Source organism: Dryobates pubescens, chromosome 31 (genome assembly GCF_014839835.1).
Source record: "Dryobates pubescens isolate bDryPub1 chromosome 31, bDryPub1.pri, whole genome shotgun sequence".
Classification (NCBI taxonomy): Eukaryota; Metazoa; Chordata; class Aves; order Piciformes; family Picidae; genus Dryobates; species Dryobates pubescens.
The window spans coordinates 5750411-5765185 of record NC_071642.1 but is presented as its reverse complement, the minus strand read 5'-3'; the positions used below and the strand labels follow the sequence as shown (position 1 = coordinate 5765185).

At 48.5% G+C, this 14775-nt stretch overlaps 1 protein-coding gene across 2 annotated transcripts in view; it reads left to right on the top strand.

Moving 5' to 3' along the window:
• Positions 1–14076, top strand: part of ELAVL1 (ELAV like RNA binding protein 1) — a 38038-nt gene extending 23962 nt beyond the window's left edge. The window contains exons 3-7 of one of the 2 annotated variants that reach the window (XM_054175472.1): positions 2676–2779; positions 3645–3798; positions 7554–7779; positions 12306–12419; positions 13722–14076. In XM_054175472.1, the coding sequence (XP_054031447.1) occupies positions 2676–2779; positions 3645–3798; positions 7554–7779; positions 12306–12419; positions 13722–14046 (923 nt within the window). In that variant the 3' untranslated portion in view covers positions 14047–14076. The remainder of the gene's footprint in view (positions 1–2675; positions 2780–3644; positions 3799–7553; positions 7780–12305; positions 12420–13721) is intronic. The other variant, XM_054175473.1, reaches the window with a different exon arrangement.
• The last annotated feature ends 699 nt before the right edge of the window (positions 14077–14775 follow it).

The following is a 14775-nucleotide window of genomic DNA, read 5'->3' as shown; positions in this document are numbered from 1 at the left end:
ACTGGAGGGGGTTCTGGAACAGGTTTTTAAGCACAGTGCCTGGGACAAAAATCTGACTGCTTTTGATGTGACAAAAGCTGATGTTTGAGGGGCAGGGAATTGGTTGGTCTGCGCTGACAGGGACTGGGCCCTGTTGGTCCTCTGTGTCCATAAGTGCTGTTACTTATGTACAGGATAAAACCCAAACTAAATAGCTTCATCTTATCACTGATCTCAAGCATCACAAGAAGACAGAACCTGTCAGGTGCTGTGCAGGCGAGCTGCTGGGCAAGGGCAGGCTGCAGGCCTGCAGGGTTCCTGGGAGCACAGCTGCTCTGCAGTGTACAGCTGGTCCCCTCCTGGGAGCACAGCAGGGCAAGGAGAAAGGGCAGGACAGTCAGATGCACTGCTTGGAGGCTGAACTCCTGATCTGTGCCAGGAGCTAGTTCAATAAATGTCTCTGGTGGGGAATACTGCTGCTCTTTCCCTGCTGGGACAATCTGGTCACCCCCTTCCTTGTGCAGTGTCCCCCCAAGGAGTGACAGCCTGGTCTGCAGGGCTCAGTGGGGCAGGCCTGTTGGAGTCTGTTCCCCTGGCCTTTAGAGACCTGGTTTCCTAAACATTATTAGGAACTGATTCTGTCCAGTATTCTGCTGGGATGTTGATGTTTGTGTGGATTTGGGGATAGGCTGAAAAGCTACCTAAAGCTGCTGGTGTGCTGCACACAAGGGGTGCTGGACTCTCTTAGGGAGGAAAATGTCATTGCCTGCTGCCTGTGCTGTTTGTTCCTCTGCAGGTGATCTTTCTTTCCTTGGTCAGGTTCTGGAGAAGTGAGCTGGGGCCAGGTGCTAAACACTTTTCTAATTGTTAAATTATTTGTTTTCTTAGTTGGGAGGGAAAAGAATGTCAGTAGATGAGTGATTGTGGCTGAGCCAGATGGGATCTAAAGGTTTGACCATCTTTGCCTAGGAAACCAGAAAATCAGTGCTGTAAAGAAATCACACACCTATGCTGTGAGAGATGGCTGCAAAATCCTGGTCAGTGTTACCTGTAGGTCTTGCAAGGACAAATATGCAGAAGCTGATGTGCAAGATCTTGCTTTTGCTGCATTTGTTTCCAAAGGGGAGTTAAAGCTGACCTGGGTTATCAGAGTGGTTTCCCACTCCAGCTGTCCACGAGAGTGGATCTGTGCTGCTGCAGCTCTTGTGGCGCTGGGGCTGTAAGAGCAGAGTGTTGCTGCTGTGTGAGGGTGAGCACAGACAGGAGCTGGCTGCTGTAAGGGCTTTTGCAGGCAGTAAAAATGAACTGGGACTGTTTATGGGAGGAGGCTGTTAGGAAACAGGCGATGACATTATTTGGGTCTAGATGAGTTATGGTCTATTAAGTTTCACAACACAGCGGAGAGAAGCAGAGGATGTGCCAGGCAGTTGTGCTGTGCCAGTTGTTCTGAAGTAGCTCATATGCTGTTAGCAATAACACTTGGAGGGCTATTTGGATCTTCCTTCCATCCAGTCTTTCCTCCTCTCAGGAGCCAGCAATGGTCCCTGGCAGCCCAGCAGGCAGCTGAGTGCTGAGCTGCATCCACAGCAGGGAGAGCAGCAGCACAGGGAGGGGATTCCGCTCCTCTGCTCTGCTGAGAGCCCACCTGCAGCATTGCCTTCAGTTCTGGTGCCCCCAGCACAAGAAGGACCTGGAGCTGCTGGTGGAAAGGGTGCAGAGGAAGGGTCCAGTCTAATCCTGCTGTGCCTCAGCTGCAAACCTGTGTCTAGACACTCTCAGGAAAAGTCTCTCTGCAGCCTTCCTGCAGGATCCCTTCAGGTACCGGAAGGCAGTTTTAAGGTCCCCCTGGAATCCTCTCTTCTCCAGGCTGAACAACCTCAGTACCAAATGAGAGTTGCTTTGTTGCACTGAGTCTTGCCAGGCTTTTAGTTATTTTTAGCTCTGTTTTAGGTAAGAGCCTCTAACTGTTGGGAAAATGCAACTTGAAGTTGTCTTAGTATATGGTGTTGTAATTGATAATAGTGCTTGTGGGGGTTGAAGGTAGAAGCAGAACAAATCAGTATCCAAATATCCTTTGCCTTAAACGTTTTAAAGATTGATATTAATAATATACTTTTTTAAAGGGTTGAGTGAACTTTACAGGAGCTAACAGCAAGGAAATGTTGGCATCCAAGAGGAGCTTTTTGCGCTTGACTTGAATCTGGTGTGGGAGACTCACTGCTGATGAGCTCCATGAGTGTATGAGGGACTGACAGCATTGTCTCCTCACGTCTCTAGGAGGGAAGGTTGGAGCAGCTGCACAGGAATGATGTTGTCTTACCAAGCAGTTCATCTGTTAACACTTTCTTACTTTTTCCTGCTCTTTGTCTACAGGAGTTTGTGCCACTGAACTTTGTTAACTCCTTGCCTTTGGTCCAGCACAGTTAATCTTAAAAGCTCTTCAGGGTCAGGGTTTCAGCCTTGGGTTAGTCACTGGTCCTGGATCAACTGTGGCTGCCTGACCCACGCTGTGTGTGGGGTGCCCGGAGTGGCAGTGAAGGAGCTTTGAGTTATTTCTTCTGATGTATGAGAACTTGTTTGGCTTATTTCAATACTTGCTGTGTGGATTCTGATGCTGTTTGCTTTTTCTCATTTCCTTTCACATTGATGCTGATAACTTCCTTCTCTTGGGATTAATTCTCAAAATGTTCTTCCAGGACACAGCTTAGGCTATGGCTTTGTGAACTACGTCACTGCAAAGGATGCTGAGAGAGCAATAAACACATTGAATGGCCTCAGACTGCAGTCAAAAACTATCAAGGTAGGCTGGACAGGTTTGGTTTGGTCTTCTATGAAACTTCTTTTTGTGATCTTCCAATAAACTTCATTCTGGGGGTAAGGCTTTGTAGGGGCTGGAAGAGCAGCAGTGCAGGGAGCTGTTGAGCCTCTCAGGTTTGGTAACTGCTTTGCATTCCCATATTCCACTGCTTTGCATTCCCATCACAGCAGTAGGCTGGCTCACTCCAAAGTGGTATCAGGCTTTTGAACTCAGATTCATAGAATGGTTTGGGTTAGAAGGGATCTTAAAGATCATCCCTGGGCAGGGAGACCTTCCACTTGCCCAGGTTGCTCAAGGCCTCATCCAACCCAGCCCCAAGCACCCCCAGGGAGGGGGCATCCTCAGGCACATCTCAAACACTCTGTGGTCTCTGAACTCGAATGCAGTGCTGGGTGTAAGAAACCATCCCTGCTTAGCTGAGGTTTGTAACTTTCTTGAGCAGCAGCAGTTTTCTAAGTCCTGTGAGGCTTTAAGGAGTGCACCCACAGCACAAGTTCTTGGTGTGATCTGGGGTTACTGGCAGGTCCTGCATCGCTGTCAGAACTTCAGGCAGGGGTTCTTCAACACAGCAAGTGTTGGCTGGAGGTATTGGTTTAGGCTGCTGCTGTCTCTTCATTGCAGTACATCTGTATTCTTTAGCTGTTGGATGAGACCCCAGTGAATGGAGTTGTAGTTGAGTCATAGAGGGGTGGGACTTTTCTCACTTGGTTCTGGCTGTTTTCCTTCCCTCCTCCCTGTTCAGCTGTTTCTGAGCTCCAGCCAGAAGCGCGTGAGAAGTGAGGCAAGACAAAATGAATTACCCTTGCCTCTTTCCACCCTGAATGGAAATACTGTTTTTCCTCTGCAGGTCTCCTATGCTCGCCCAAGCTCTGAAGTTATCAAGGATGCTAATTTATATATCAGTGGGCTGCCAAGGTCCATGACACAGAAGGATGTAGAAGATATGTTCTCACGCTTTGGACGCATCATCAACTCGCGTGTGCTGGTGGATCAAACCACAGGTGAGCCCTGCACTCCTTCAGCAGACTGCACTGGGAACCATTTTGGTGTCTTTGAGACTGACAGTTCCCAAACTAACTCAGACCTCCACTGCTCATGACATCTGGGGTCCATGTAGATCCCTTTCCAGTGTTCTTTTTAAACCACAGGGTGTCCTGTGCTGCCTCCTCTGCTGGCTGGCAGCCCAAACCTCCTGTCGTGTTCTCTGCTCCTGCTGTCAGCTGCTGGTCTGTCCCCATCTACTGTCTTGTTGTGACACTTCCTTACTGTAGTGCAGTGTATGGAGGGCTGACATTGCCCTTGCATTGCACACGTGCAGCTGTCTTCCTCAGGTAAACCCCAGGCAACAATTATCCATCCAAAAGCACAAGGATGTGTTTTGACTGTTCTCCCAACTGGGAACACACCCAGTTTTCTCACTGTAAAACCCTGGAGGTGCCTTCCAGCCCTGTGGTTACTGCTAACCTGTGAATGACCACATTTAGTGCCACCCTCTTGAATGCTTGGGGTTTGGTTTTTTGTTTTGTTGTTGTGGTTTGGGGATTTCTGTGTTTTAAAGTAGAAAAACAAAGGGAGGAGTTGCTAAGTTAATCACTCAGCTCAGGGGACACCAAAGTGCTGCCACTGTAACTTCAATGCTGACATCCTGAGAGTGTTTGCAGAGTTTTAGTTCCTTGGCTCCTTTATTTCAGACTGAGTGAGGAGCCTGGCTTAAGCTGCAAGCTCAGCTGTTCTGTCTGCAGTAGCCCCTGTGGCATGGTTAGATTTGGAGGGAGCCCCAGTTCCCTGCTGCTGTGCTGTGTGAGAACAGGAGATCCTCTAACTGCAGCAGTTCCACCTGTGGCATTCCTGTCAGCTGGGATGTACGCTGGCACCCAGCAGCTAGGGAACCATTTTCATGCTCTGAGGAACCTCCTGTAATTTAGAGCAGGCCAGCAGCAGCTTTTGGTGAGATTAGTCTGACCAGATGCTGAAGTCTGCAGTGTGAAGTTGTTACACATCTCCACCAGGGGTAGGTCCTTGTGTAGACCTCTGCTTTGAAGTGATTTGGTCAGACTGCCCTGTAACCACAGAGAAATCTGAGGTGAGTAATCACTGCAGCCACGCCAGGGATCCTTCCTCTCTAGAGAGGAGACACTTGGTTAGGCTTTGATATCTGCATGGTTCTGTCTCTAGAGCTACTTAGCTAGGTGACAGCTATAGGTAGAAGCAAGAAGACTTCACTGAAAACTTGTATTGATAAGTGTCCAAAAGAGTCATCCTCCTCTGGCTGCTGCTGGAGTCAAGCCTAGCATCTGTCTTTGGCAGAACTATGAAATCATAGAGTTGTCAGAGTAAGAAGGTACCTCAAGGATCAGCCAGTTCCAACGCCCTGCCATGGCCAGGGACACCTCACACTAAATCAGGTTGCTCAGAGCCACATTCAGCCTGGCTGCAAAGACCTCCAGGGCTGAGGCTTCCCTGAGCAACCTGTTCTAGTGTCTCACCACCCTCATAGGGAAGAACTTCTTCCTAACATCCAATCTGAATCTCCCCACTTCTAGTTTTGCTCCATTCCCCCCAGTCCTATCACTCTCTGACACCCTCAGAAGTCCCTCCCCAGCTTTCTTGTAGCCCCCTTCAGATCCTGGAAGGCCACAATTAGATCTCCTTGGAGTCTTCTCCAGACTGAACAACCTGACTCTGTCCTCATAGGAGATGATCTCCAGCCCTTTGCTCATCCTTGTGGCCCTTCTCTGGACACATTCCAGCACCTCCAGATCTTTCCTGTAGGGGCTTCAGGCAGTGCTCCAGGTGGGGTCTTAGCAGTGGAGCAGAGGGGGAGAATCATCTTTCTGGCCCTGCTGGCCACACTTCTCTTGCTGCAGCCCAGGCTCTGCTTGGCTCTCTGGGCTGCAAGTGCACACCAAATGGCAGCAGTCAGACCATTCACATCTCTCCACAATCTCATGCTTCTTATGGAGTGTGCTGGGCCATGCCTCTATGTCATTGTCAGCTCAGAACATACAGCTTGTTCCCAGCTAACCCCACATGAAGGTGGTGCTGGAGGAATGGGGGGTGCTTCCAGGGTAGCTCAGTGCACAGAGCCTTGGTTTGCCTCCCCTCAGGAGTGCAGCCAGGCCTTGGCTTTAAAACCTCAGTTCCTATCTTCATCTGGCTGGGATTTGTGCTCTTACACTCACCTGAGCAGAGGAGGTTCTCTACCTCTGGAGATGGAATCTGTTTTAAAATAGACTTTCTCCAGCATTTGTGTGAGAGAGCACCCAGGAAGCACTGGGATGGACAGCCACAAATGGGGGAGAAGTGCCAGCATGCTGGGCTCTGGAATAGCCCTTGCTGAGTTCTGGTTGCTGCTGCTGTTCTGTGCCTCTCCTCCTGGCTCATCTCAGTGGGGCTGGAGCATGTAGCACTGTCTGCTCAGATTTGATGAACTGATCTATTCTAGCCTCCTATTTTGGAAGCTGACAGCAAGAAATAAAACAACAGATAAACTTCAGAGGCTGACTGCTTTGCAGCTCACTCTAGGAGCAGCAGCTGCACAGCTGCTAGCCAGCCTCCACTGCTGTTCTGCAGCATTTGTAGGTGCAGTGACTTAGGCAGAAGGCTGCCTGGGACTCCTCATGCTTGACACAGTAATAGGAGAGGTTATTTCTGCAAGTTTTGCCAGTGGAAAGATGCCTTTCCTAGAGACCAGCCTGTGGGTAATTGTAGGGGCTGGATTCTCTTCTGCTTTCTTGCCACGTGCCCAGAGTTTTATCAGGCTGCAATGCCCTGGCTGGGCACACTGCAGGCTCATGTTCAGCCTACCATCGACCAGCACCCCCAGGTCCTTCTCTGCCTGGCTGCTCTCCAGCCACTCTGACCCCAGCCTGTGGCACTGCCTGGGGTTGCTGTGGCCAATGTGCAGCACCTGGCACTTGGATGTGTTCAGTCTCCTGCCCTTGGCCTCTGCCCATCTGTGCAGCCTGTCGAGGTCCCTCTGCAGAGCCTCTCTACCCTCCAGCAGATCAACCCCTGCCCCCAGCTTGGTGTCGTCAGCAAATTTACTGCTGATGGACTCAATGCCCTCATCCAGATCATCAGTAAAGATGTTAAAGAGCACAGGGCCCAGCACTGATCCCTGGGGCACACCACTACTGACTGGCCGCCAGCTGGCTGTGGCACCATCCACCACCACTCTCTGGGCTCAGCCCTCCAGCCAGTTGGTGTCAGTGTTGTCAGTGTTGGGTTTGCAGATGAAGCTTCGTGCTGGTAACCCAAGCTAAGGAGGGTTGGGTTTGGTTTTTAACCAACTGCAATGGAACCTTTTTTTACTTACCGGAAAATGTTGGGAGGGGTGGATGTTGTTGTTGGTTTTTTTTTTTTTGGGTCACTGCAAATGCCAGCTGCTGATGGATTTCATGGAGGTGTCTGTTGTAGTCCCTGTGGCTGCTGTGAATGTCTTTAACTTGTCCTTTTGTTCCTTAACTCTGCCCTTCATCCTCCAGCCGCCGAAGAACCCGAGCGGTAAACGTAGAGAACTCGAAAGCTGTGACCATAAATAGAGAGGGAGGGGAGGGGGGGGGGGGGGGGGGGGAGGGGGGGGGGTGGAAAATATAACATATATTTAACTTTTTTGGTTTGTTTTTTTTGCTTTTTAAAGTTCTTTTCAGTTTATCCTGAACTTCAATTATTTTTTTTTTGTTTTGTTTTGTTTTGTTTTTATTTTGTTTGTTTGTTTGTTTTGTTGTTTTGTTTCTATCGGTTTGGTTAAAAGGTTTGTCCAGAGGGGTCGCATTTATCCGGTTTGACAAAAGGTCAGAAGCAGAAGAGGCAATTACAAATTTCAATGGTCACAAACCCCCAGGTTCCTCCGAACCCATTACAGTGAAGTTTGCAGCCAATCCTAACCAGAACAAAAATGTGGCCCTGCTGTCCCAGCTGTGTCACTCACCAGCTAGACGGTTCGGAGGGCCGGTGCACCACCAGGCGCAGAGATTCAGGTAGGTTAGGAGCGGCGGCTGGGCCGCGGCCTCGGCAGCTCTGCACTCACCTCTTCATTGCAGCATGTCTGAATGAATGCATAAGTGCACTGTGTGTCCTGCAGTGGTTTGTGAAGAGCTTGTGGAATTCAAACATGAGTCCAGTCAAGTCTTAACCTGTAAAACTGCTGTTGGAGTTCATGATGTGAATGGAGCATACCCTACGGTGTCTTATTTCTGCCACTGAGCCTACAGGGAGGTGATAGCCAGCTGCAGGTTCCAGATGGGTGTTGGTAGATGCCTGTCTCAACAGATCCCCATTCTGGAGTCCATCTCTCTGAATGTGTCTATATTTGGCAACTTAAAGCTCTGAACCATTGGTTCCAGCAGGGGGGTGTCATAGTGAACCAGGAAAACCTTATTGCTGCTTAAAAGAGTGGAAGGGATTTCTGCCTACATCTCGAGCTATGCAGGGTTCTCTCCTTCTTTGAGTCCTCTGAAGGTCAGTGGAACTGTTGAGTAATTGCAGCCTGTTGGTGGCTTCCAGACTGTGGGAGACGGTGTCTTTTGCTTTTAGAAACTGCCTTGGTTGCTTTGAACAAGAATCACTTGAACCTGCTTAGCACAGCTGCTTAAAGCAGGGTGTCTGAGGTGCAGATCTGTGTTCAGGTGTTTAGGTATTGCAGACTGGCAGAGGCAGTAGCAGAGCAGTTCTGGGGTAAGCCATGCTCTATGAATAGTGGAGACAATTCCCCAGCTGACTGGAAGGCAGGAACTGTCCCTTCCTCTTCATATCTTGTCACAGCCTTGCAGGAACTTGAACCCTTCCATCCCTCAGCCACACATGCATGGCCTGCACCATGGATACACCACACCTGCACCAGCTCACAGCCCTCTTGATTCTTCCCAGCTTTTGGTCTTGACTGCAACTTTCTCTAGTAAGTCTCCCTCAAAGGATGCTGAACTTAATGAGTTATAATTATTCATAGTGTGGTGAAGCTTAGGATCCTTAGCTTGGAGTCTTGTTTGTTTGGTGTAGTGAACAAAACCTGATGAAAGCATAAGCTGCTTCCAGGGGGCTCCCGGCCTGGATGAATTCCAGTTGTGGTCTCTGCTGCACAGAGGTTGAATACACTGACATGTGATTACTCTTCACCTCCTTCCATCATAGCCCTGCAAATCCAGGATTAAGCCTTTGGTATCACTAATTTGTGATTATTAATTTCCCCCAGATATGACTCAAACCCTTTCTTTAATGTTCTCTTAATCCTTTGGTAGTTCCTGTGGTATTTGTGGCTCACATCAGGAACTGCTGTGAATGCCTTTTTCCACTGGAGTGCTCATTCTGAGACATGCTCCCAAGTATTCTGCACTGCATCCAGAAGCAATGACACTGCGTTTGGGTTTGTGTTTGGAGCATCTGGGCAAGGGAGAGCTTTGCTTGCTTCAGCCGAGGGGCAGATCTGGAGGTGTTGTACTCTGCCATGGAAGATCTGAGCTCCTAAAGCTTGAGCGGGCTGGCCAAAGCCCTCTGCTTCTGCAGCTCGCCAGAGCTTCATTCCAGGATGTTCCTCCAAATCTCAAAGCGATTCCCAGTTCAGCTGGTTTTGCTTTCACTCTTGTTCAGGATTGGAGCCAGCTCCTACTTAATTAAATGGGCATACTTCTGTGGATGTCAGAACCCAGGAATTAGGCCCCAAATGCCCAAGGGGGAGTTGTTACTTCTTGATAATTCTTTGGTCAAGGGGAAACATGAGAAGACTCTTAGACTGTTTAACCCTGCCACTGAGGTTATTGCTTGGGCAGCTCCCACATCTGTTGAACTCCAGTGGAATTGTTTAAATGTTCATCTTTTAAGCCAGTTTGTCATTTGGACACAAGTTGTCTGGGGTGAGACTGCCACAGAAGAAACCATTTCACCCAGAGCAGTGCAGCAGCAAAGCCCTAGAGGAACACGGTGCTGTGAAACCTCTTCACTTGCTGCTGCTCTCTGGTGGGGGCTGCCTGCTTTCACAGCAGGTTATTCTAGGCCTAAAGCTTTCATCACTGAGTTCTGAAAGCTTCATTTGTATCTGGTAGACTGTTCCTGCCTGTGTCAGGGTATGAGAGGTTGGTTGAGGCTCAGTATCAGTGTCATTGAACTCCTGCTCTTTGTGGAGCTCTTCAGGAGCAAGAAGCTGCCAGGCTCAGGTGTGAAGGCAACATAGGCTAATATTGAAAATATTACTACTGCCTAGGGAATGAGAGGACTGTCATGGAACTGGACAAAAATTGTTTTCAGTTAGAGTAACATCTCTGGATTGTGTCCCCTAGGGTGTTAAAAATAATCCCTGGATCTGTGGAGTGAGGCAGTCTCGTGGCAATAGAGCAAAAGGTTGCTCTCATAAATGAGAACCTTATCAAGTGAAAAAGATTGCAGCTAAAAATATCCCACATTGATACTTAATGTCACAAGAGATTGGGGGTTTTGAGGTTAGAAGGGCTTCAAAGAGCCACCCAAAGACAAATCATTAAACTGTAGAATGGCTCAGGTTGGAAGGGACCTCAGAGATCATCTACTGCAACCTCCCCACCATGGGCAGGGACACCTCTCAACTAGACTGAGCTTCTCAAGGCCTCATCTGCCCTGGCCTTGGACAACCCCAGGGAGGAGGCATCCACAGCCTGCCTGGGCAGCCTGTGCCAGAGTCTCACCACCCTGGTACTGAATCAGCTCCAGTCTAACCCTGCTGTGTCTCAGCTTCAAACCATTCCCCCTTGGCCTGTCTCTAGACATGCATGAAAAGTCTCTTAGGAAGGATTAAGAAAGCTCTGTAGAGGAGAAAGTATGAAGTGAAATACAACAAACCCCAGGACAGCAGCAGTAAGTCTGAGATTGCTCCAGTTCCAGTATTAATGGAACTTTAAACAGAATTTCCTCCAAACCAGCTTGAATCTCTGTGGCTTCAGAGCTGTTTGCCCAAACCAGAAGGTCTTTTAAACAGCCTGAAACAAACTGCAGATGACTTAGCAATGTGAGGTCAAAACCAGTCCTTTGCTGTAGGGTGGAGGGTTGTGTCAGCTGCTCTGTGCCCCAGGCTGTTCTTCCAAGCTGGCCAGGAGATTCTTTGTCCTGGCAGAGGCCTCCAGCCAGGGTGAGTGTGGAGATGTCTCATATCAGCTGATCCACTGGAGCTCTGTTCTCGCACCTGCTGTGTCCTGTGCAGTACTTCGAGGTGGATGCAATCTGAATGTCAGCACAAGGCTCTAATCCTACACCACCTTGGCTGTCACCTCTGCACTTTGGCTGCTTTTTATCCAACCAGAAGCTTCTCTGCAAGGTTTGGTTTTCATGTGAACTCTTAGAGTGCTTCCCTGCAGTCACATTAGAGCTGGCTAGGAAGGGTGTTGTGTGAGGTGGGGTTTCCTAGGGTTGTGTTTTTGCAATGACTTTCCAAGTCCTTTGGAGGTGTTTTTTACCCTCTTTGGGTTTTGCTTAGGTAGGGATTTTGTTTGTTGTACAAACCTGCAATATTTTTGTGAGTGGAAACAGGAAGAGAGGAGGCTCTGAAAATGAGCATAGCCAAAGAGCAGAGGTGTTTGCTGGTTGAAGTTACGTAGATTTGTTTAACCCTCAGCTGCCCCTCTCCAAGTGTTCTCAGTCCTTTGTCTCTTGATCTGGGCTTGTGGGCAGATCCTGAGGCTTTAGAGCAAGAGGGTTCAGAGCTACACTGACTGCTGGAACCAACATTGTGCAATTCTGAGCTTAGTGATTTTTCTGTTCCACCTCTGTGTGAGCAGGAATCCAAGACTGGTGATCTGTTGAGATGAAAGCTTTCCAGATATTAACATATTTATCCTACCAGACCATTCCTCACATGTAAAGGAGCTACAGAGCTGAAGGTCTCTGTCAGAAAACATCTAAAGCATGTGACCACGGGACCATGTTCTGTAACAGCACAGCCAATAGTGGATGTGTCACAGCCTGAGCACATCACCTGGGTTAGTGTCTCCTTCCCATTCTGATGCTCTTAACTGCCTTTCCAGTTTTACTGTAGTGCAAGGATTCCCAAACCTGGATTTGCTTGGGGCTGGCCAGCAGTGGCAGCAGCAGTGAGTACCTGCAGCCCGAGCTTGAGGTCTGCACTGGGCTCTAGGAACCCCAGCGGCAGGGAGCCTGCAGGCTGCAGCCTGCCTGGGCTGTGATGGAGGGGAAGGGAAGAGGCCTGCACCACCAGCACTGCCCCTGCTCTGGGGACAGGAGGGGCTCATAGCTCAGGAGTCCAAAAAACTGAGCTCTCTGGGGCGGGGGAGCTGATGACTGAGTGGTTCTCTTGTATGAGTGCTTCAACCGAGTGCCAGCTGAGCAGTGACTGCTCAGAGTGCAGCTGGGGGCTGCTGCAGCCCTGCTCACCTGCCTGCTGAGCTCTGCTGCTGGGAGCCCTCCCTTCTCTAGAGAGACAGCAGCAGCTCCTCTCTTTATGCAGGGCAGGAAGAAGTCAGTGGGGGAGTGTTTGGCACTTAATGCAGCGTTCACTGCCCAGACATCCATTCCCTGTTTCCTCCAGGTCAGCAGAGAATCAGGAACTGCCACCGCCATGTTCTTGGCAGAGAGCAGCACGTGTACCACCTTTAAGTGGTTTGCATATCACCAGTGGTACACCACAGTTTGGGAACCCCTGGTATAGTATCATTATATTTCTACAATCACCTGACCTCACATTTTTAAGTAATACATAAGCACGAGGGATCAAATGGAGGTGTTTTTTTTTGTTGTTTTTTTAACCTTAACTTTCACATTTCCTGATCTTTGAGTTCTTAGCTGTGCAACCCTAATACTGCATTAAAATTTCGTGAAGCTTTGAATTCCTAGGATGGAGACCAGAAAGAGAATAAAGGGGACTTAGGGTATAGGAGAAGAGACAAAGCAAGACCTAAAAAGGAGAGGGGTTTTGTACTTTGTGTTCTGTATTGCTACTGCTGGGGTCCTGTGCAGGAGGCAGGTGTCAGGAGCAGTGGGTGAGTGATTTTAAAAAGCCAGGGCTTTGAAGCCAGAAAAGTTCTCCTAGCATGGAGCCAGTGGAAAACCTCTATCTGCACCCTGCAATGGTCAACCTGTGCTTACATGTGGTTTGCTATTTTGATGCTGGAAAGCTACTGCAGTTAGAATTCCTGCCTTAAGGAATCAAGCCCCGAGACTGAAATTCTGTAGCTAGAGATGTGGGGCACCCAGCTACTGAGGACTGACTCAGGGGGGCCAATGTGTCCTTAGCTGCCTCATAGATGCGAGTACGCACCACTGTGGCTTATTTAACAGCCTTGCTCATACTGGGAGTGTTTGCCTGCACCTGCTGCCTCGTGGTGGGGAAGGGAGCAGGTTTTGTTCTGTTCCCCCAGAAAAGAAACATAAATTAATACACAGTCTCTAGTTCTAAGAATAAAGCAGCTCCTCCCTGCCCCCTGCCCCAGCAATGGCCAAAGAAACCCTATGACTTAAACCTTCCCCACGCTATATTAGGGGCAAGAAAAGGAGGATCTGGGATGCAGGCTCCTTGAGCAAAGTAAGTGGGAGAGGTCTGAGGGCAGCTTGAAGCAAGCCGGGCCCTCTGGGGAGGCATCGCCTGGTATCCGCACTCCAGCGATGCCACACCGATGCCCCAGAGCACTCTTGAGTAGCCTAGCTGAGCTGCAGAGATGGACCCAGGGCCCCTCTGAAGCTGACCCATGTAATCTTGCCTTGCAACTCTCCTGTTGCCTGCCTGTTCCTAAGGCCAGCTCCCTATTGCTAAAGCAGTCGGAATATTCGTAACACTTTTTTCCTGGCAGCTGTCAATTTGATTGTCAGTTTGAATGGGGAAACATTTCTTTCTGGCACTTTTGATGTCCATGTAGCAAATAATTCATTCTCAGTTGCTTCCCATTCGAGTGCATTTGCTTGATTGACTTGAACTTTTACATGCAATATTGTGCTTTTTATTTGCTAGGTTCTCTCCCATGGGTGTAGATCACATGAGTGGGCTTTCTGGTGTAAATGTTCCAGGAAACGCATCTTCTGGCTGGTGTATCTTCATCTACAACCTTGGGCAAGATGCTGATGAGGGAATCCTCTGGCAGATGTTTGGCCCCTTTGGCGCGGTTACCAATGTGAAAGTCATTCGAGATTTCAACACCAACAAGTGCAAAGGTTTTGGTTTTGTGACCATGACAAACTATGAAGAAGCTGCAATGGCCATAGCAAGTCTTAATGGCTACCGCCTGGGGGACAAAATCTTACAGGTTTCCTTCAAAACCAACAAGTCCCACAAATAACTTGCTCGTGCTCTCTCTTTTCTTTTTTGTTTTGTTCCCCCTTTTCTTTTCTTTTGGTTTGTTTTGGGTTTGTTTTGGTTTTGTTTGGTTTTATTATTTTTATTTTATTTTTTTTTTGGGTTGTTTGTTTGGTTTTGTTTTTTTTTGTATGGAATAGCTTAAAAAATGGAGTGACAGAAGTTGAACCTCTTTTTGTTTAGTGTAAGACTCATCCTGCGCCAATCCTCACCGATGTTTGTCTTTAGTCGAAATGAGAAGTGGAAAAGAAAGAGTTGTTGGGGGGGTGGGGGGGGGGGGAGGGAGGGAGCGGGGAGGGGGAGAGGAAAAAAGAAAAAGAGGTTTTATATGCTGGGATGCAACTGACATGTTCAAATGTTTGAAAAAAAAAAAAAATCCCACCATGTTAGACCAATTGATTTTTTTTTTTTTTAAAGTTCCTTTAAGTTATTTCATTTCAAACGTGGTCAAAACAACAACACAAACCCAAACTTACCCTCCCCCCCCCCCCATCCCCCCCCTGAAATCTCCCAAGTAGATCGATTGCATTACCGACAGCCTCAGGATGGTGGTAAAACCGAAGCATGCTTTCACTTATGAGACTAACATTTGTTCCATGGAATGTTGGCTGCAAAAAAAAACAAAACTGGAATTTGCTGACAAGTAGCAGGCTGAATTTTTGGTTTTTTCCTTTCCTTGTTTGTTTGGTTTTTTGGTTGGTTTTTTTTTTTT